This window comes from Diadema antillarum, unplaced genomic scaffold, assembly GCF_040938485.1.
Source record: "Diadema antillarum isolate AM-2024a unplaced genomic scaffold, OU_Dant_1.0 seq00000229_RagTag, whole genome shotgun sequence".
Lineage (NCBI taxonomy): Eukaryota > Metazoa > Echinodermata > Echinoidea > Diadematoida > Diadematidae > Diadema > Diadema antillarum.
The window spans coordinates 278,974-302,923 of NW_027271279.1; the positions used below are offsets into that span (position 1 = coordinate 278,974).

The 23,950-nt window shown below is 38.2% G+C and overlaps 1 protein-coding gene across 1 annotated transcript in view; it reads left to right on the forward strand.

Moving 5' to 3' along the window:
* Nucleotides 1-23,950, forward strand: part of LOC139729248 (alpha-1,3-mannosyl-glycoprotein 4-beta-N-acetylglucosaminyltransferase B-like) — a 159,339-nt gene that overhangs the window by 120,542 nt on the left and 14,847 nt on the right. Inside the window, exons 8-9 of the mRNA XM_071640179.1 lie at nucleotides 3,114-3,228; nucleotides 16,270-16,400. Of these exons, the coding sequence (XP_071496280.1) occupies nucleotides 3,114-3,228; nucleotides 16,270-16,400 (246 nt within the window). The remainder of the gene's footprint in view (nucleotides 1-3,113; nucleotides 3,229-16,269; nucleotides 16,401-23,950) is intronic.

A 23,950-nucleotide genomic window follows, 5' to 3' on the forward strand; every position in this document is an offset into this window, starting at 1 on the left:
GCATTTGGGTTTTTTTTTTTTGGGGGGGGGGGGAGGAGGGTGAGATAACCAGCTTTTATAATACTTTTGCTGTTCTATCTGTTTGACTTCATTCTCTTTCTTGAGAGTCGACTTAGATATTGGGTGGATTCCCTCCTTTAAGAGATCTCAGTTCTGTGCGTTCTGGGATCAGTGATGGCTTGACTAGACGACGCAGCTGCACAGATGTGGAATATCAGTGATCATGGTTAATGGAGCAGCAAAACATGGAATTCCTTGATGTGCCATTGCATTTTCAGGGGGTGTTTTATTTTTCCAGTTATCACTGATATACAAGAGTAAACATGATAAATGTATTGCGCTTCATAGGAGGCTGTCCTTGAAATGCTACAAGTTCCACAAGTTCCACAAGTTCATTGGCGGTACTAAAATACAATTGATTGGGCCGACTGTCGGCAGATTCAGCCATAATTCTTGGAACATGGGCATTAATAAAAAACAACAAACAAACAAACCACCTATTCATGTGTCATGCTATGTTGATAGTCCGTTAAAATCAAGTAAAAAATATTCATATGTACGCGCCATGTATTACTGTACTTCCGTCAAGTAATTTCATGTCAATGACTCCTGGCAAATTTTGTATACACGTGTATATTTCCTCCACAATCGCAAGGAATAGATAGCTAAGATGACATTTATATTTCATGTATACTGTCAGAGAGAGAGAGAAAAAAAAAAAGGTTTTAACTGACCATCGGTAACTTTTGCTTGGAGACTTTCCTGATGTTTGGCGGTTCCTCATGCAAGCAACAGTGGATTCCAAGTACTGTAAAAGTGGTTTCCTTCATCACGTACAGATACTTTCGCGGTTTCCATCGGTGCCGACTTTTTTGCGTGTGTTTAAATTCACGGTTGGCAAAATCTGTGAATTCACAGTCGGCAAAAACTGTTTTATTTTGCACATGAAAACCCAAACTATTATCCAATTATTCTTTTATTTATTAAATAGAAATCAAAATCAAATGCAGGCTTACCTGAAATCCCATCTCTTCGAGTACTTTATAACATGCTTGTACCTACATTGCGCGGTATCGCTGTGTTTGTGTTAACCATCAATACACTCAATGCGAGGAATCTTTGTGTGCGCATGTGCGCAATAGCGTTGTAACAAGCAGCGAGTTCAAAACATTTCCTTGCATGGTTAATTTCGCGGGACTCTTCAAAACATTTTCGCGTGATGTTAAATTCGCGGTTCAACCTCAAAATGCAAAAAGCATGAAAATAGAACCACCACGAAAGAAACCACTTTTACAGTATTGGAATGCGTCTGTTCAATAAAAGGTCAATGAACCACTTAATACAGGATTTGAACTCAGTCCTATTGGCTGCCAGAGTTGTGGTTTCTGTCACACGCTGGACCTCCAATTTATGCCATATATCTGTGACAAGCGCGCTTTCCCTAAAGAAACTAGATGGATGGGATGACAAAACAACACACAGTACCACTCAAGTCTTGTCTAGTACTCGGGCCTCGAACCGGAGACTGTAGGAATGCTGGCAGGGCAGACACCTTGTCGACTTGACGCGCATCGCCGCCCGAGCGTTGCCGGCAGCAACCTGCGAGAGGCCAAAATTATAGGCCATCTATTGTGAGATCAAGTCATCATACATTGTAGTAAAATTGAGTTTGATTGTGGGTATCTCTCCCATGGATTGTTGTGAGCAAAGAATGCTCTGCTATACATTGTACCCTGAGTCGTCTTGTTTATTCCTCTTTCTTTTTTTCTTTTTTTTTCAGGAAGTGCGGGTGTCGTAATGCATTCCACCCACAAAGCAAGCAAAATATTGCTTGTGTTTCCCTCCATAGTGTGACAGCGATGTCAAATAGACGCGAAATCTCACTGCAGACTGCATGCAATCACACATTGTAGTCAAATGAAGGATTAAAATTGTGTATTTTCTATCCAGACAAGTCGAATGTGTTTTTGTTCATCATCCTTTGCTGACACACGCCAGCCTTTTTGGTGATTGGTTGAAACATGGAGGTCGAAAACTCGCTCTTTGTACCTCCATGGTTAAGAGCAGGCATCTGAATTGAATCTTCAATCAGTAGACTGTCGCACAGTGATCATAATACATACTTACAAACACTAGGTTTGCATTAGTGAGCAGTAAACTAGGGTTGATGTACACAGTCATCAACTATAAATTTAGACAAAAGAGATGGCATTCCACCAAGCTACCAGGGTCCGAAGAAATATCCACTGAATTTGTTCCAGCTATGTTCTAACTACTCCTATTTTATTGGAACATTCATTCTATTCTTCTTCTTTTTTTCAGGAAAGGAGATAATTTGTCAGTGTTGCGTTCCTATTCTTTATAACAGCATATTTTAACAAGTAAATTATGGGAGAATGATGGTAAAATACTTTTTTTTTTGGCAGTTGTTTACTCCCATTTATTCCTATTTGTTCAGCTGCTGGGTTGAAGGGATTAATTGCATTGAATGAAGTTGAATTGAATGCAAAGTAATTGTTGCATTCCATTGTGAAACAATGGGTGGCATTCCTGAATGTAAATTAAAATGGCATATAAAAAAGTGCCATTGTAAAAAGATCAGTGAATGCTGCTGTGGCCTGATTTATTGATTACCAATAATTGATTATAATATAAAAGTGCGTAGCAACCGTGATTGGGTATGTTCTGAGATTATAGTACTTCCAGTGAACCGTTCTAAGTTGATATTTCACATTTTTGCTGTTACCCAACTGAAATCGTTTCATCACAGCATTATTTCATACATCTTTATCGGTACATATGTACATTTTAGAACCAAACTTGACAGTCCTGCGGGCATATGGGAGCTACATTTCCTCTTCAACCCGTTGAGGACGGTTTGATTTTGCTACAGCACGCATTTCCCATAGACACCTACCCGAGTATACTCGGGACTCGTCCTCAACGGGTTAAGTGAAGCACTGTATTCTACTGTCCTAGTCCTTCTGGGGCCACTCAAAAGCTGACTGTCCATGATGATTCGCACACACAGGCATCTAATCACTTCTGTAGTGGCCAGGGGAAATTAATCTTAACTCAAACCTATTTTTAAATCTCCTTTCAATTTGTTTCAGCTGGAGGATGACATTGTTGCCGTTCCTGGATACCTGACGACGATGAAGAACTTTGCCATGCAACAGAGCACCAAGGACTGGCTTCTCCTGGAGTTCTCGTCTCTTGGATTTATCGGTAAGAATCCGGCACTCGCTCGAGGAGGCAAAGTTGGAATAAAGTAGTAATCCAAAGAGGATATTGATGGCATTAAAACGTCAATCAGGTCTGAGAACCTTGATTTCAGCAAAGTCAGACGGTTGACAAGAAAGTTGTAACAGTTTGAATGTCTATATCAAGAGGACAAGAATTGACCTCCTTGTAGCACTGTTAAAGGAATTATATATAGTTTTGATTGAGATGGGGATTCAGCTTCTAACTTTTTATGAGATAATTAGAAACAACTATTATTTATCTGAAATATGAAAGAGCATACAATTCGAAGAGGAATTCAAAGTGTATTTGATATAAATCAGTTATGAAATGATTGAGATATCAAAAAACATAGTAAAACAAAGAGGTCCTAATAAAAGGTGGGACCCACCTTTTATTGGGACCTCTTTGTTTCTGGATATCTCAGCCATTTTGAAACAGATTTTTGTCAAATAAACTTTTAATTCCTCTTGGAATACTATGCTCTTTTTTATTTCAGATAAGAAGTTTCTATAATTACTGTAAAACGAGAAATTTTCGCGTGCATTTTAATTTCGCGAATTTCGCGAGCGCCAAAATTCGCGAAATTAAAATGCACGCGAAAGTTTTTGTCTACACTACATGCATTGAACGCCAGTGGCAATTCGCGAAAATTTCATGCCGCGAAAAAGGCTGTCAGCTCCAATTCGCAAAAATGTCATGCCGCGAATATTTCATGTTTTACAGTATTCCATAAAAAGTTAAAACCTGAATTCTCATCTCAACCAAAACTATACAATCCCCTTTAAGACCTTAGAGATATTAGGATGGTAAAAAAAGGGGAAAGAAAAAGTAGAATGATATTGATGAGGTGGAAAGTAGAAGAACACACAAAAGAAGTAGAGGATGAACAAGTGCCTGAGGAAGAAAAAATACAAGAAGTAAAAGAAAAAGAAAAAGAAGAGAGGAAAGAAAAAGAAGGAGAAAGAAAAAAAGGAAAGAGGAGAGACGGAGATGCAGGATGAGGAGGAGGGGGAGGAAGAATATTTTCATTTCTCATCGCTGAACTGGAGGCTAGCTAGCTTGAGCTGAGGTGTTGCTCACACCTCTTTGACACCAAAGGTACACTTCAGGTGGAGTGAAGGAGACATTCTTCAGATTCACAAAGGAGACTTATGCCTGTAGTCAAGATGACTCATGGTCATTAACTTTGGTTACTGGATACACCATATATTTCGGGAGCCTACATGTAATTGTTCGTGATTCGAGACTTCTTGACAATTTCACGTGTGGTTAAATTCGCGATCATGGGGTAGTGTAACAAAAGGAGAAATGTATGTGTGTACGCTGCATTCATGTTGGGCTCAAAGTCAAAGTTTTCGCATGTTAAATTTGCGAGAAAAAAACCCCCCACAAAATACATGGCATATACAGTATTATGTCAATGCATGGATGATTGATTAGATACTGAGGCCACAAAATGCCTTGATGTAGCTCTAGATTCTCCTGAAACGAATTGTTAACAATTCATTCTTAGTGCCAAGTGTTAATGTTTTTACTTGCGGTGACCCCCCCCCCAAAAAAAAAAAAAAAAAAAAAAAAAAAAACAAGAAAAAATGTGAATGTCACTCTTTCTGTGCCATTTGCAATACATGTGACTATTCATCCCAACAAGGTCCCTTTCAATTGAAGATTTCGTGCTGATTTTTTCCCATGAATGTTTCAATGTCTGAATGTGAGCAAAACTGGCAGAAAGAAGGGCAGATAGTTTTTGTCAACTTTCATCACGAGCGATTAATTTTGCTATGAGCATATTTCTTGCAAGGAATCAAGGCCAAAATTGTCCTTGCACTGAATCGCTGATTGGCTGTCAGAGGTTGTTTTGTGCTCGTTACGCTCAGCTGTTAACCTGAATGGCCACTGTAATTATCAATCTGCTAATTGAGTGTCAACACTGCATGGAACGTTGAAATTGATTTTGTGGCACTTCCTTAATTACCCCCTCGTATCAAGTGTCATATAAACAGTGCAGGAGGAAATGAGTGCTCGTTGTTCCACATCTGTTTTGCTTTTTGTGATTGTGCCTGCATTTGACACTTTAAAGGGAAGAGTCAGTAACTTTAACAAAATATTGTGTTTGATCCACGCTCCCATAGAGATCTGTTTGGTTGCTCTGCAGTGAAGTTAGGTTTTAGTCAGACCATCTCAACAGCAAAGTCAAGCTTTCATTGCTCATTTTGAGTTCTTGTGTAATGTTTGTTACTGCCGTTATTGCGAATGTGGGTCTTCGATGTTTTTTCTCCCCCTCCCCTTGTCAGCCTCGTGTAAGAGAGGATCGATAATTCTGTCAAATTTGACTGGAGACGGCGGTCCGCACCCATCCCCCACGTCGCCAGAGATGGGTATTGATGATGAATTCCAATATTGTGAGATAATGGAGGGGAGGTGAATCCAATGATCACCCCTGATTAGATTAGCGTTGCCCTACCAGCTGCCGTTGAGCCGGTCCCACTCTCGTAGCGGTCTTGTCTGCCCCGCCCCCATGGCAACCGAAATAGTTGTCGTGTCGCTAGGGTGTGATCATCGGAGTCGCGAGCAGATGATATGTAGCAGATCTAGGCCATGCATGGTTTCGCCATCATCTGCCTTGAGTGGGCGCCTGTGCTATGTGTTCTGTCTGCGAGGTTCGTTGGTGGAAGCTTTCTTTTTCCTATGCTGATGCTCTTGGGGTTGTAAATAATCTCTTTTAAGAGCCTTTCAAGTTTTTGTTGCTACGGGATGTTTTCATGCTTTTCATCCAACACGACTATTGTTAGCCTTTATGCAATCATGATCCTAATATCCTACTACCATTCTATGTGAATGCGTTTCAAATGGAGCTGAAAGAGTTAAAATGTGCCTGTTTGCGTTTGTCAGTGTGTGGGTCTGTGTGTCTGACTTTTTAGTGTGTGTCTGTCCTGTTGCGTGTATGCATGTCTGTGTATGTGTATGCTACAGCGCGAGTGTTCATGTTTGTGCATGTTTCATTTTTGTTTTTTGTTTTTTATTTCTCTGTGTCACAAATGTCTTCTTGTGTGATTATTGTACGTCTGCCAGTAGGTGAAACCTATGACTGGTGGAGGTTATGTTTTCCGTTTCTTTGTTTGTCTGCCTGTCTGTCTGTGTACAAAATAAAAACAGGAATGACAGAAGTTTACTGTCTGCTTTATTCATACTGTTGTATGTACCACGAGAGCCTCACACATTGAGTTTGCAAGTCATTATCCAGCGTAATTCTTGTGTCCTTGTATCCCATCCTTGGGGGCTGTGGTGGAAATATGAGAATAAATTAGTGATCGCATTGCACGTTTGCTCGCCCTAACAACACAGCCTGGGGAAAAATCCACAAGTTAGTCCTAGTAAAGAGCAGGTGTGTTGATATTTGTGCAGGGGTTAGAATCATTGCGTATCCATCACAGAAGAAAAGAAATATGAAAATGATAATGTAAAAAAGAGATATGGGAATATTTTTCTGCATGTGTTTTCTTTGTAGTAGTATTGTCAAGGGATCTTCTGTGAATAAACTCATTGGTTATCTCAGTTGGGGCACTGCTCCGATTCATAGGAAATTGAAGGCAGTGCCACACAGCACATTACCAAATGAGAGCACTGATTAGGGTCAGGATCTTGCCATCTTATTGTGCATTCACGGCGTATCATTCTTGAGTGAGTGCCAGACTGGCATGCTAATTTGGAAATGCATCATTTTCGCTCCAGGTGTTCATGCATGGCAAATCAAGATTGCCGCCACGTACGATGTGTATGAATGAAATCTGTACAGGACTTCCTACAGAGGGAACAGCTGCTATCTACATGTATGGTAGAAAAATCAAAACAATATTTAGAGTGAATTTCGTCGAGATGTCAAATTCTTGCTCCTTCAAATGATTTCACCCGTACTTGCAACCATGCTATTTCACATGAATTTGGGCTCTACATAGCAAATTAGCGCAATAAAAGCTAACACGATCAAATGTTACGTTGATTCTAGCAGTTTTGCACGTTGAATTTACCCAGTTACTGTAGGCACATGTAAACTCTCGGTGGAATGTTATCATGATGCAATCATAATGAATGCTACATCTATTGCAGTGTCCATGTAAGGATATCCTGCTCAAAATTCCAAGACAAATTGTGTCGCAATCAGTTAGGTGCTGGACATTGTAGTGGACGTTTGTTGGTCGATCGTCCAGTTTTTCTGCAAGTCCTCCAGGACAGGCAGAGAGGAAAGAGAGATTTGATGTCCAGTTTCTCAGAGCAGATGGAAATTAAAGTCGGTATCACTTTCATCCACATGAGGTAGGATTCTGGGCATGATTTTTTTTTAGGGCGTTGGTATCCACGAGTTGTCAAGAGATTTATCAGCAATCCGATCCCAGACATGGGATGGTTGATCTGCCGAGCATGTGGTTGCGGCAGACACGACGCGTTGGACGGGAGATGGTATGTCATTTTGTCCGACAGCTGATGTCCGTTTTTTCATCGAGAGAAGTTATGAACAGTGCAATATCTGTGCTGTCGGGCCGGCGTGAGGCGTAATGAAATCGCCAGATTGGAGCGGCGGGCTCGTTATTCGTTAATTCAGTGGGTGGCTAAGCATGCGGAGGGGCTCACGTAAAACCCCCCCGTGGGGAGTCCATAACGAGGGTTCTCGGCGCCACTCCAGCGGAGCCTGGGAGGCTGATAATCACGGTACTGACGTCCAAACTAGTGCGCCGACCGTAACATCCTACGCAAACTGATAAACATTTCAATCATCACAAGCGATCGAGTACAGCTCCCTCTCACGTCAGTTTGGGAAGTCCTTACGCATCTTACTATATCAGTACTCGATGACAATCAAGCCTCAAAGTAATCAAATCTCATTTCAAAACTTCTGGCTTGTGTCATTATTGCGTTTCTCTCTCCGATAACTTTGTGTTTTCGATTTACATGCTATAAAAAATGCTGAGGGACTTTTGATGGAAATTAAAGTATTAAATTACCTTGTATTATGATATATGGAGATGCCTCCAGCTAAACAGCAGTATTGATTGAATGAGAAACATTTTTGTGTAGCCTAGTTGAGTCTTAGGCAAAAAATTAGATCAATCAAGAGAATATGATACTGAAATCTGTTTTATAAATCTTTGTGTATCCCTTTTGCAACCCTAAAAATCAGATTCCTTTCATAAGCTGATATATTGTGGAGGAAGGTAATTCAGACCTTTCCTAAAGATGATAAAACTGAAACTTCTCCATGATAGAGTGGGAAATTATACATTAGATAATGATTTGGACCCTGAAAAAATTCCAACCATTATTCTTGGTGCAAAAGGGAAATGCATTCTTGAGTGACATGGGGTTAGTTTTTCATTTCTTTTTTAAAACTGTGAGGCGTATTGCTGTAAGAGTTTATGTATAATTTTGGGAGACATTCTTGTTCAACTGTGCATAATTTTGTGATGTTTGCAAAAGGGTTATATGACCTTTAATGGCAGGCACACTAAAGAAAACCCCAAATCATACATGCATACAACTTTCACACAAACAGACCTCACTATTGTTGTGCATATATGCATTTAATTGCTGTTAAGTGGTACAAAGCATAAGTTATTTTGCTCGGTGATCACAGTTCTTCCAGTCACATGTAGAAGACTGAGCTGTATCAGAATTTAGTCCTTGCATTATAATTTTTTGATATGATATTTTTAAGAAGCCAACTAACTATTGCTTCATGCCAGTAAGCCCGTTACAGTTCCACTTTGTGCATGAGCAGAAAAAGGTCATTTGTACGATCAGGCATGTTGGTTTTTTAATTTACTGAGATAAGCATCCCTGATGTAATGATTATTCATGTAACCCTTATAAATGGTGCTTGCTATCACATCCACCTGACAGCAAGTCTGGTATTTAGCAATGTTGGTAGAAAAAGTTTGCTTCAATATGCATTCGACACAAACCAATAATATGAATGCCTGCCGAAGTGTCAATTGACAGACCATTCTTGTCACCTGCTCTGTGCAAGTTCATTCTTTGTTTGAACGTGAATTCCATAAATTGTGGGCATGCTCATGCATCATACTGCTTTAAAAATGAGTGAAGTGCCTAACCAATTGAGAAAAAAAAAAAGGAAGGTCATTTATACCAGTATTCCCATGTGCTAACTGTAAGCTGGCTTACATATGATCCCCAAACGTATCTTCATCTTGGACATTAACCAGGTGAGATACACCTTATTTCCATTTCTGTTGAGATATTCTAATCAACTTTATCAAATTTTGTAATTTCATATGTAACTTATTGGCCACAGAAATTTATTAAAGAGGGGATTAAAGGACAAGTCCATCTTTATATACATGTGGATTGAGTGAATGCAGCAATATTAGTAGAACACATGAGTGAAAGTTTGGGGAAAATCGGACAATCCATTCAAAAGTTATGAATTTTTAAAGTATCTGCGTAGTCACTGCTGGATGAGAAGACTACTTCAGTGTATGATGTCATATGTGTACAACCATATAAAGAAAATAAAAAGAGAATTTCACAAAACTTTACTTTTTGAATAAAGTGCACATTTCTTCGACTTGTTACTGACATATGTTAAGGGTAATGTTATTCCTCCTGCCTTCTGAAAGAGAGAAGTCAAGTGTTCTTTTGTTATGTGAGAAAAGTGAAAATATGTTGAATTTTCTTTATTCTTTCTTTATATCGTTGTACTCATGTGACATCACAAGCTATAGTAGTCTTCTCATCCAGCCTAGAGTGAGCAGAAACTTCAAAAATTCATAACTTTTGAACGGATTGTCAGATTTTCCTCAAACTTTCAATGATGTGCTCTACTAATTTTGCTGCATTCACTCAACCCACATGTCTATGAAGGTGAACTTGTCCTTTAAAAAGAAAACGGTTAGTGGAGATATGAGATGGTTGCTGTAAAACATTCATTGGCCCAAAATAATCTGGATTGACAGACCCTATGGCCTGTGTTCCACCTCAGAAACACTCAATTTCTTGTCATGGCATGATATCACCCAACCAGTATTCACCAATCTCTCACGTTCAAAAGACATCACAAGTACCTGTGACAGGGGAGAGAAAAATTCAGGACATGCATTTCATTTTTTTTTTTAAGCCATTGACCATGTCAGTCAAGTGAGCTTTGTCCTCTAACAAGTATCATCTTCACCTATTATTAAAAGAGAGGCCACCTTTTAAATACTTTGTAAGTCACATGCGGCAAAGTAGTGGGTGTTTCAGAGACTGTCTATAAAGGACTATGATCAGGCCGGCTTGTTAACTTACCTCCTGTTCAGACGCAAGCCAGTTTATACCAAAACTCAATAAAGAAACGACGTATAAAGAATCATCGTATAGCCGACAGACCATTGAGACACTAATTGAGTTCTAGTTCGAAACGATGCTCTGACCGTCGTTTCATTATACGTCGTTTCGTTAAACGTCGTTTCTTTAGTCGGCATTCAGACATATAAATTCATAGTATAGCTATACCGTTCTAGTATAAATTTTTGGCGTCTGAACACCCTGAACCACTTGACACATTTTCAGACTGGTGTTGCCAGAGAGAGAGAGAGAGAGAGAGAGAGAGAGAGAGAGAGATAGAGAGAGTTCATGCCACCTTTATATTCTTCTGCCCAAGGGGTGAAGAACCTCCTTCTGTCTCTTCCGAAAACTGTTCAGCCATGTTGCTTGAACACTTTATTCCCAGTGTATATCAGAGATGCCAGTTTTCAGGCAGAAGCCTGAATTCAGGCCCTGGTAGTATCAAAGTTCAGGTTCTTTTGTGGATAAAGTAGCTTCGTGTAGATGTATATCAGGAGGATGTTTCATAAAGAATTTAAGTCAATCTTTAAAAGTCAAGATTAAATTAAAAATTATGGCATGCTGTGTGTGTTTTCAATGGTATTCTTTTAAACTTCTTAATTAAGTTGAAAATTTTGGAGACTTTTTTAAATGCAGCTGTTGATATACAAGATAAAATAGGTGATAAAGGAATTTTTCTGTAAAAATGGATAAAACTTTGAAGTGGATGTTGAAATTTAACAGGAAAACCAGCGGTATACCATAGTTTTAAGCGGATCTTGAATTTTAAGATCGACTTAGCTTCTTTGTGAAACACCCCAGACCCTCTCTGGGATCCTAACAAAAGTGGTGTGTAGCACTTGCAAAAGAAAAAATTCCTTTTATCTCAGATTGTCTCTGGTGAATAATTCATGATAGTATTTCAATTTGTTAAGTTTTTACCGTCCTTTTTCCCGTAGAGAAGCTAATGCCGATTTGTATCTGTATCATAAAACACAAGAGACTACCAAGTTCATACAAATTCATCAGTCATATCTGCATTCTACTGAACCAGCCTGTCATCTTATAATCTCCAGTAAAAGATTTAAGAATGATAAATATGTATTTTGCCAAGCATTAGGATTTTGTCTTATCCCAGTCTCAGACGCCATCACAAACATTTGCTTGAATACAGATTGTCTTCTTAAAGCTTGAAGGTTGGGAGCAGCAGCTGTCGGGGAAAATCCCTTTGTCAGAATAATCCTTTTATCACTTCTGGTATTGTAAAAAAAAAGAAGAAAGAAATAAACAAAATAAGATGTAGAAGACAGGCATAATCTCGAAAAACACAGGAGAGGGATTGTAAAGACTGATTCTTTGGAATCTTCAATAGAATTGGCCCACAGGCAGTCGTTCCGTCCTTTTAGCTATAATAACAGGGATAATGTACTTAGGATGTATTTTTTGAAAGTGACAGGTAGATTCCGCGACAAGTGCAAACAGCAAGATTAAAGAAAAGAAAACAAAGGTTCGGAATTGCCATGCCACTAGCGAGACTTGTATTTCCACACCTAGTGTATATGTCATTATTCTCAGCTCATCTCATGATTTGTGGCTCCATCTATCTTCATGCAAAGCAAAATGTGGAAGTAGTAGTACTGCTCCTTGCATTTTCTTCCATTAAGCCTGTTCGCAGTTCCACTTTGCGCATGAGCAGAAAAAAAGGTCATACGTACAACAACTACCAACAGGCATGTTGGTTTTTAAATTCACTGGGATAAGCATCTGTGATAATGATTATTCATGTAATCCTTATAAATGCTACTTGCCAGCACATCCACCTGACAGCAAAAGTGGTATGTGCCCATAAGCTAACTCCGAACTGGCTTATGAAATTTTCTGTGGCATGCCAGCACCAGGATCTACTTAATCGGATTTTTATTCTATTTTCATTTTTTTTACAAAGTGTTTATATGTACTTTTATCTTTCATCTACTGTTGTGTTCAGCAACTGAGGAATTCTATGTAAACAATGTCGTGGCCAATACGGCGAGTAAGAGATTCCTGTGGGACACAGCGTAGGATGACTTACAGACATTCAAACCGTTTTGACTGCTTGGTTACTTTCTCATATGTCGATTAAATTTTCATCAATGCATTGCTTTGAGTTTACACATTTCATTCATGGATGCATCTTCTTTGGTGCCGCTTTCCGTTAAACTCCATCAGTACCAGTAGTGACTTGTTTACGTGCAGTCCAAGTGTCATCTTAACACAGTGGTATTTACAGGGTTAAATTTTCTTTTAAAACTGTCATTTACAGAGATGCCAGCTGTAACTTCTTTGAGTATTTATTTTGTAAATTTTTTTCCCCATAATACTGCAGGTTCCATGGAAAATACTGTTTTTCCGCAATTGTATTACTATACACGTCTGTCGCAGGAAAGGAGTAGAATTCTGTTTTTCCACTAAATATATGCCTTTCAACTCAGAATACTGCAGTGTAGTGTACAAATTTGGCATCCCTGCATTAAATTTGAAGCCATAGTGCGGATTCAATCGATAAAAGCATATTAAAACTAGAAAAGCACTCTGAGAGCGCAGACCTCCGCCAAGCATGCAGCTCATTTCCACCACCGATCTTGTTCTTTCATAGAGATATCAGTGATTTCCACCCAAAAGTACTTATAGCATTGTGTGCTGAAAGTCACCCGATTTCCCAATATAGAAGCCTTTGTTACGTCATAAACCCTCAGCTGCACGGCGCACCTCGCCCTAGCAGAAACTAGAGCATGCACTATAGTGTGCGCAAGCAAACCTCAAATACGCACAGCCTGAACTCCCAAGTTCAATGACCCTACCTACCAAAATATCAAAAATCCTTCATAAATTCCCCAAAAATTTTCGGATCACTACCAAAAGTTAATCGTTTTAAACTTGTGCCATTCTCAACCTTTCCTGCAAGCTTCATCCCAATCCGTTCACTACTTTTTGAGTTATTTTGCACACGGACGAACTAACTAACTAACTAACAAACAAACAAACAGTAGCGAAACATAATCTCCTCCCTTGGCGGAGGTAAAAATTTCATATGCCACTTCAGTGGTGAAAAAAAAAAACTGGTGAAGATATTTAAGATCATGCTTGTGGACTTCACTCAAACAGATCAGATATGATGTGAACAAAGGAGACATTTTAGGATTGAAGTGTTATCACATTTTATCTTTATGATTTACTATCTGAGAGTGTGATTTTCATTTTGAAATAACTTTTTCTTAGTATTTTGTTGTGAAAAAAAAGAGAAAGTGAAAGATGTAAATTTTGCCGGTTTTGTAATTTGCAAAGAAATTTTCAAGACAAAACGAATTGAATTGAATTGAAAACAAAGATAAAACAATTCAATATAATCACCACAACACTTCCATGAAATGTATGCGATCTATGTAAAATTATCCGATTTGATGAGAAATACTTCTTAAACTGAAAGCCTTCAGCATTCTTTGAACTTCTTTCCTTTTCCCCCAAATAGGGATTTCCTCTTTCATTGTTGTTGTTGTTGTTGTTGTTTGGAATATTCTTACATTATGTTTGTGTTTTATGTGTGTTTTAAGATGGCTTTAGTAATTGCTTGAGGAAGGCTACTCTCTAAAAAAAATCGAGTGAAAATGTTCACTCTTGAAGTAATGAATAATGGAAAAGAGTGAATTTAGAGTGAAATTAGAGTGAATTTTGAGTTAAAATGTTCATTTTCACTCATTTTGGAGTGACCTCAAGGATCACTCCAAAATCTTCGAGTGATCCCTGAGGTCACTCTAAAATGAGTGAAAATGAACATTTTAACTAAAAATTCACTCCAATTTCACTCTAAATTCACTCTTTTCCATTGAACATTTTCACTTGATTTTTTTAAAGAGGGTACATTACAGGCTTGTATACAAAGTCAGTGTTATTCTGACAAATTTCACTCCAAATAGTATACAACCCTCACCATCAGATTAATATCATTGATCTTTCTTCTTCCTTTCAACTTACTTTTTGATATCCTACATGTTGTATATATCCTTCCTGCTTCTATATTGGTTCTTGCTTATTCTCATGATATGATTATTATCTTATATCTTTGTCCTTTCTTAGTACTGTTTGCTTATCAAGCTCTGCGTGCAAATTCTCCTTAGGAATTATGAAATGTGAAAAATTGGGTCCACTTTTAAAGTTGTTCAAAAGAAAAACAAGTAAAAGACATGAAAGCATACATCGTTCAACCTACTTTAGTATATGAAATATTATGTTGTTAGGAAGTACTCTAGAAAATCAATAATTTTGTGTACTTTCTCTCGAGTAAGGTGCAAATAAATCTTGATGACTTAGTTTACTTTTTACACCACATGTGACATACCATCAAACAAAGCCAGATGAATACACAAAATGCCATTAATGATTCAAACAGCATTAATGATTTGTACAGCCCTTTTGTACATCATTATTGATTAGGGCCAGCCATTTCTTCAAGCTATGCTTAATATGGCGACCATCTGCATTTTCTCACTATTATACAATGTACAGATTCTCTGTTTTTCCATGATGCAAGATCAGCTCAAGTCTGTTCATGTATATTTTTGTTTAGTTATGGTTTGTCATTTCTGTACTTCATTACATTTGCTGCCTTCTGCTGTAAATGAACTTTATGTCAATATTTTGTTGTAAAATATAGATTATTGTTTACAGAAAGAGCAGAAATTTAAGTACTTCCTGAAATAAGGAATCAGCCAAACCAAATTTTAGCAAAAGGGACTCCAAATGAGACAAAGGCAAACAGACTTTCAGAAAATTAATGTTCCAGGTGTTCCTCACCATTGAAATAGTGACTATCTACTTGCAAGTTCTTGAACGTGTGTTGTTATGTTCAAGCATAATCCAGATGTCTGCAATGAGATAATTTTTATCGATGCGAACCCTCCCATTATTCCAGCTGAATGATCTTGGTTTTTATTGCACATGAAAAGTGTTTACATGCACAGTGAGAATTAACCTGTTAAGGACGGACTGATTTTGCTACAACACGCATTTCCCATGGACAACTGCCTGAGTATACTTGGGACTCGTCCTCAACGGGTTAATGCAAAATGATGAAATGTGAACTATAGTCTGCATCATCTTTATGGAGTTAAGAGTGTACATTAAATCGTATTTTATGTGATACCTTTAAAAACTGATAGTTTTTGCAGTCAGACGTCCGAAGGAATTCAACCCTATCCAGTCCTGGGGATTTTGCTGCAAAAATAGTAGCTTTTTTCATCAAATTGGCAGAAGTAATTCTCACTGCATTTCTTACATTGGAGAAAGATGACCTCAAACTGCCATTCATGAAATCAAAAGAATTTATGATAATGTCAATTATGAGAGAGATACTGGAACATTATAATTCTAAATTATGTCACAAATCTAGGAATTGATTCGACATTTAGCAGTGCAACCAGCTGATGACGGGCTAATTTTGCTACGACATGCATTTCCCGTAGACACCTCCCCGAGTATACTAAGGACTCATCTTCCAATGGGGTAAAAGTCTTGGCAGTTCTGCAACCCAAACAAACAATTATGTATCATCTACTAAAGGGCTTACACCGTAAGGATTTTACTCTAACTTTTGAAGCATGGGTATTATCATCTTTATCAGTAGTTATGATGTCACAATTATGGGCTGATTGTCTCCCCTGTCTTCTACAGGCAAACTCTTCAAGTCATCCGACCTCAACATGGTGGTGGAGTTCTTCCTGATGTTTCACATGGAGAAACCCATTGACTGGCTCCTCGATCACATCCTCTATGTTAAGGTCTGCAACCCGGAGAAAGATCCAGTGAGTACCGTCTCCTCTTGCACAGACGGCTTTAAATCATAGTGGTGATGATGATGATGATGATGATGATGATGATGATGATGATGATGATGATGATGATGGTGGTGGTGGTGGTGGTGGTGATAATGATGATGATGATGGTGATGTTGATGACGATTGTGATGATGATGATGATGATGATGATAATGGTTGTGACGATGTAAATATTATCATGATGGTAGTGATTTCACAATGATTATCCTGATGATGTAAACAATGGCAATGGTGAAAAAGGATGAGAGTATAAGGAAAGGGAAGATGATCATAAAGAAGAGGAGGTAAAGAACAAGGAAGGAAGAGAGAAAGAAGAATAGGAGGAAGATGATGATAGAGGAAAGGACGACATTATGATGAGGACAGGTGGTGGTGATGATGATGATGACAGTAGTGATTATGATTGAGGATATGTTGATTTTTTTTAGTGTTATACAAAACAAATGCTCAAATGGCTGAACACTTTAAACAGTTGGAGATTTTTACTCTTTAGTGGTAAAATACACTGTATCATGAATATCAAGTCATGATGTAGCACATTTTTTCTCTGTTGGCATTTTGTTTTCGACATCATCAACATCATAGCCATGTTATGTTTAGTCACATGACACTAAGTAGATCTGTCCTAGGTATGCTTTAACGCCTCCAGTGCCAGGGGTAACATGTTTCATATGCAGTGTCAGTGGGATTTTAGGAAGCTGGTCTGAAGAGGATTAGGGTTAATTCTTTTGTGGGATACTTCCGTACCCTGCACAATACACACATACAGTAGACTTTACACTCGGAAGAAATGCAATTCAGCCACTTGTCTCCCCTCCAAAGGAAGGAATGTCCGACGATATGCAAAGTGCCAGCCTCAGTCTGGAGCTGCTCATTTTGCAGCCATGGTGCTCAAATCACACGTGGTTCCCATTTGTATGGCACTGCAGGGGTTAAAGGAAAGACAAATGAAAGATATAAGATTTCATTGTGGCACTTTTGCCATATATATGAAAAATAATGCCAAGGGTCATTTTTATGGCCATTTTGCAAACTGTTTGCAATCATCGATTGACAAACCATGCCAAGCCAAAGGGGCGGAAGCAAGTCAATATTGACACGAGAAGTACTTACTCAAATGGTGTGTGATGTTATATAGGGCAATATTTGCCAACATCTTGGTAGGTCTATTCTAATTCTTAGCAGAATCAGGAATTTGGCCTGCTACCAGAAATACAGCAGCAGGGAATAAAGGTGGAAACCATTTGCATGTTGTTTCCAAAGATCCGTTGGAAAATGAAGAAAGATGTGGACAATATGAGTGGCTGCTTAATTTGTCATTTATTTTTGGTCTCCAGTGAAAAAAAACCAACAATTAGGATCCTTTCAGTGTGAAAAGGATGATCAGAAAATGATTCAGAAAAACCAAAGCTGAACGTCCCACACATCCCTGCTCTAAATTTGATAATTGATTACGAAGCATTATTGTCATTTTACTCAAAAAAAAAAGGGAAAAAAAGGAAAGCTTTGTATTTTGTAATGTCACACATCTAGGCAAATCAGCCAGTTTACTGTTTAGGGGTATCCAACTAAAAGAATGGAACACGCTGGCCTCGGTCTGTGCAAGTAAGTTCTTTTCAAGGAAATGTGGTAAAAGCTTGTAAATTTTATTGGTCAGACTGTCTCGCTGGATAGCAATGACCTGACCACACACTAGTGACCATTGCAAGAGAATTCTCTTGGGTCAAACAAGGCAAGGTTTGGCAATGTGGAAAAAAAAAGAATTGTCATTGACAGGAATGATACAAAAAGGATTGAATTTGAATTGTGTTTTGTTTTACGTGGCCCGCAAAGTATTAAAAGCACTGAATGCTCATGAGAACCAAACACAGGAGCAGTAGCCCTACGTTCCCTCCACAGGACAAGGCATTGAGGATTAAGTACCTGGCATAGGGGCATAACCACAGGACTGGAACCTGCGACCTTATGTTTGAGAGTCTGTGGTCTTGTTTTACTGAACCACAACAAATCCATCTACAGTTTTCAGATTTGATGCAAGCACATATTTTCCGCTTACACATGCTGGCAAACAAATCAAAAGTTTGTGTGACTTTATTTCTGAATTTTTGCCCTCTTGGGTAGCAGCCCAGACTCCCAAAGATCATGTGGTGTCTTGGACATAATATGTCTTTTGCTTAAAACATTGAATTTTTAACATCATTGTCATTTAGATTGCAGTCATTTTACTTGTGCAGAAAGTAACTGTTAAAATATTGAGACAAGTGAACAAGATTTGAAGCTTTCAGATGATTATGACTATAAACACAAACTGTAGAACCGTTAAACACTTTGCTGTTGCCAATTTGCAGACAGCCTGAACTGAGACAATGTGATGCCTTTTGTGTTCAAAGAAATTTATCAGGTTCTACTTTCAGTCTCTAAAGCCATTTTTATCACTCTCGAGTGCTTAGAGACACTTGAAACTTGTAGTTTCTGCGAGGTTTAATGTGCCACATTAAACATTGATTAATCTGTCTGGAAATCCTGCACATTTTGCTTGTCTGCCTTTGCCATTTGTTATCTCCCTATTATATTCCTTTTTTCTCTCTGCCTTTTGTCATTCATTATCACATTTCTCTTTTTGCAGGCTGTTAATATTCATTATTTCCAAATCTGATATTCCTGCATAGTGGTAGGGGCTATACATGTGCAGCTGTAATACTCTATCAGTGTCATACGCCGATATTAAGATGCACACTCATGTCCTTCGCCCAAGAAATTAGCCTGTTGTCGCCAATGTCATCATATTAGCAGCCTTCCCCGGCAATCATCCATATCCATTCGGGGAAGGGCGCTAGAATGGTTCACTGATTATTTAACGAATAGAAAACAATTTGTAAGTATTCACGGTCACGATTCCCAACCAAAACTGATTTCTTGTGGTGTTCCACAGGGTTCCTTGTTAGGCCCACTTCTTTTTATTTTATATATTAATGATATCCAAAACTCCTCTAAGATTCTCTCCTTCGTTTGCTTTGCAGATGATACAAATTTGTTCTTCTCTCATCAAAATCCTGATGCGCTTATAAACATAATAAATAAAGAACTTGTTTCTGTCCAATCTTGGATTTTTGCGAACAAATTATCCTTAAACATTGATAAAACTCAGTATATGTTATTCAGTAATTCGCTACCTGTGTTACCTCTCTCTGTCAAGATAAACAACATTGATCTGTCACAGGTCAACAATACAAAATTTTTGGGTCTTCATATCGATAGTGATTTATCTTGGAGAACCCATGTTAATTATGTAAGCAGAATTATTGCTAGAAATACCGGGGTTCTTAACAAACTTAGCTATTATTTTCCAAGTAATATTCTACAGAGCATATATTCAACTTTGATATCTCCCTATCTCAACTATGGGATTCTGGCGTGGGGAAATGCTTCTAAAAACCTTATCGATTCGTTATTTCTTGTACAAAAACGAGCTGTTAGAATTGTTAACCACACTGGATATTTATCCCACACGAACGAACTTTTTGTAAGTAATAAAATTTTGAAAATTCCCGAGTTATTTTATTACAACGTCGGCCTGTTTATGTTTCAATTTTCAACTGGCCAATTACCAGACGTATTTTCCCAAATGTTTACAAGAAATTATACAGTTCATGATTATCCAACTCGTCAACGTTACGCATATCACCTTCCACGTACCCGAACAATTTTCGCGAAAAAAACCATTATGTTCGCTGGGCCCAAATATTGGAACGAACTCCCTATGGAACTTGTAAGTTGTACCACTGTAACCTCATTCAAACGAAAACTGAAGCAATATCTTCTTAGCAGCTACATTGTACGGCATGCATAGTGTATAGTTCTTGTTGCTCTTTACATGTTACCCCTTGTCTATCCCACCTTAGTCCGGCGGGATCCTAACCATGAACACTATTTTTGAACAGTCTGCCTATTGCGCTGTTCATGCACCTATTGTTCCACTCGGTTATCGAAACTCTCGCGCGTGACAGCTGTCGGTTACTATGGTCACACGGAATGCTTGGTTTTAGAACCCATGCTGGAATGTTACTCCTGAGCTTTCGGTATTGTTTACATTCACGACAAATCTCATTATCCCACCTTCTACTTATGTATTTATGACATACAGTTACGCCATTTTCTATACTCTGCAACACACCCCTTGAATCTCTGCAGTTGTTGTTCACTGCTGCAACATGTGACCTTTCAGCTTTCTGTTTTTCTGTATTTTTATTTAGTGATATATATTTAATTGGATTTTTTGTTATGTTTGTTTTAATCGGTTTCCCCAGATATAGTTGGTCTTAAAAAACATCCGTACTTTAAACTTCCCCTAATCTGATTACTCACGGGACCTGCGGCTGTACAAGCTAATGCTTTTACGCAGGCCCCATCATATTTTTTTTTCGCATTATGACCACAGTGTAATTCGCATGCATACAGACCTCATGTTTATACCAAATCAAACTTCTGTACATTCTGATGAAGTCTCATCTGAATTATGTTTTGTATAATTTTCGTATTTATATACTTTATTGTGATATATGTGAGAAATATGAAAATAAATTGAAATGAAATGAAAAATATACTCCCAGCGGGGTTGTAAAGGGGGAAAGAAAGGAAAGAAGAAAAAAAAAATCCAATCACAAAATGGCATGATTGAAGAAGGTGACGGAGACAGGGTTAATTAGGCGAAATGGATCTAGCACAAAACCTCAAGGCTGCTAGACGCTGAAAGTACAATGTACATTGAATGTTTGGGCTTAAGGCTTTGAGATACATACACATACATGTATGTACTGCGATACCAGAATGTTTTGTGTGCATCTTAATTTTGCAAATTTCGCGAGAGCCAAGATTCGCAAAATCAAGATGCATTAGAAAGTTCTTGTCTACACCATTTGCATTGAATGCCGGTGGCAATTTGCTGAATTTCAGTCATGCCGCAAAGAATGCCATTGCCTCCATTTCGCAAAAATTGCATGCCGCAAAGGTTTCTTGCTTAACAGTATATGTACGTTTTACCTAACATATATGATTTGAGTAGATAAAAGATAGAAAGAAGGATAATTGTAGTTCACCGAGACAAAGTGGTTTCTATCTTCTTGATATACATGTATAAATAGACAGATAGATTGACTGATGAATGGATAGACTAATAGATACAGAGATATGAAAATGTATACATGTTGATATACAAATATGCTTCATATCAGCATTTTCATATGGCAGTATTTGTAAATGTGGCTCATACAAGTGTGCAGTATCATGAGTAATGTGACATTTTGAGTTGATGAAATGTAATTCGTTTCAATCAGTTATATGGCATTGTAGCGAGCGTGACAAATCTATGATTTTGTTTTTCACTTTTGGCTGAATTACCTGCGTGCTGCGTAGATCCTTGACTTTTACATTTTAAATCAGGTATAGACAGAACAATGAAGGGGGAATCAAGCGGGGATGATGTATCAATGTTTCCAGAAGATGAGGAGGGCCCACTTCACATCATTGCATGTACCATCTTTATCTCTTTTCAGGTATTAACAATCAAGTTGGAAATATTCCTATGTTTGAAGTTTAGTTTTAAAGAAAAAAACAACAACACATAACTCCCCCAAACCCAAACTGCTCAGCCCATTCTAATCAGGGTGTTTGAATATGAACTTATATGCCTTTGATTATTCACTCATGAGAACATTATGTTTTGCCATTGCACAACATGTGTAAAAGCTTTATAAATAGACATAAATATTCTCTTAAAATATGCACGCGCGCACACACACACATGCACACATACAGACACTCAAGGAAACAAAAATGGAGGACTTTATGTAGAAGACCATCACAACATCACTAACAGAGATGTTATATTGAGGAGTTTGGTGTGATTGATTGATTGATTGATTGATTGATTGATTGATTGATTGATTGATTGATTGATTGGTTGGTTGGTTGGTTGGTTGATTCATTCATCATTCATTCATTCATTCATTCATTCATTCATTCATTCATTCATTCATTCATGGATGGTTGGTTGGTTGGTTGGTTGGTTGATTGATTGATTGATTGATTGATTGATTGATTGATTGATTGTTGGTTTGTTTGTTTGTTTGTTTGTTTGTTTGTTTTGTTTTTATTGTGTGAGGGGGGGAATCGGTACTTAGTTGCCATAATTGTGACATATATTGGAATTTCAGACAAGTAGCCTATTATCAAAGGAAGCTCTCTCATCTAGACCTGATGTGGACATATAATCATAGCCCCTATGTGGGTATGGTTAACATATCATGAAGCTATATGTCTACTCAACCACGCAGGCCTTGTGTCCCACATAGACCAGCAAAAACTAACCTAGAGTGTATAACTTACCCAATAGCACAAGTTGAATTATAACTTATAAGTAAGAACAAGTTATGGAAACAACTCAGTCTCCCCCCCCCCCCAAAAAAAAAAGAATATACATTGTAGCAAACAAAACATAAGTAGGTAGGACTAAAGTATTAGGGTGTAGTTGGTGAGTTTTTTTTTTTTTTTTTTTTTTTTTTGGTAGTGATGATGCATGTGAGTACAAAGTAATTTCATGGTGAGTTTGACCTGAAAATTGGTTGTTATACATGTGTGTTTATGATCATAAACAAATCTAACCTTTTTTGGCTATAATTTCTCAGAGACTGTACTGAGACTGAATCACAAGTTTGTGCATGTGATTTTCATCTAAGGATGAAGCTTTAGCAGGTCTGTTTTTCTTTTTCTTTCCAGTTAGCCAGTTTTTGCAGAATGCTGCTCTGCATCCTAAGAAATGCCCATGTTGATCAGAGCACTAATTAACACCTTGGGAACAGGTGGCTCTATGTCTTGTTGCTAGGGACAACATTCTTATTTTCTCCACCTTGTATAAACTGTCACTATCAGGCATCCAGTGGTAGCGTCTCGAATTTGAGACATTCTCTGCACAGGAACAGAAGCAGCGAGCGAGCGAGTGAGCGAGCGAGCGAGCCATCGATATGCTTGTTTGGCGCGAGGTCGTGGCCTGTCTCTGAACTCGGCACATGAGTCTGACGAGCGAAAGTTATCGCGCTCTTCTTGAACATTTTTTCCTGTGAGCGAATGATCAAAATGTGCAGAGAGTGTGGAGAAGAAAAGGGGGGGGGGGGGAAAGAGTGATTTCTGTGCAGGCATGGTGTTTCAGAGACCTTGAATTGATTCAATTTTTGATCCTCACAAATGTCAAAACTCATGATTGCTGCTCCGATAAATGCCAGAGGTAAATTTGAGCAATGGGGATTTGGGGGATGAAGCAGTGTAACTTACATAAATGACTTCTCAGACTGTAGGGGCATAAAGATTGAGTCATTATCACTCATGTTGACTCTTCATGTAGTTAAGCTGAATTTGAAGCATTTTGTATCTCCCTTTGAAAAAAAAACAACCCAACAACATTGCAGTTTATTTAGCAGGGTTACGAAGCTATTTTGACAGCAAGAACCCTGTACACTCATACT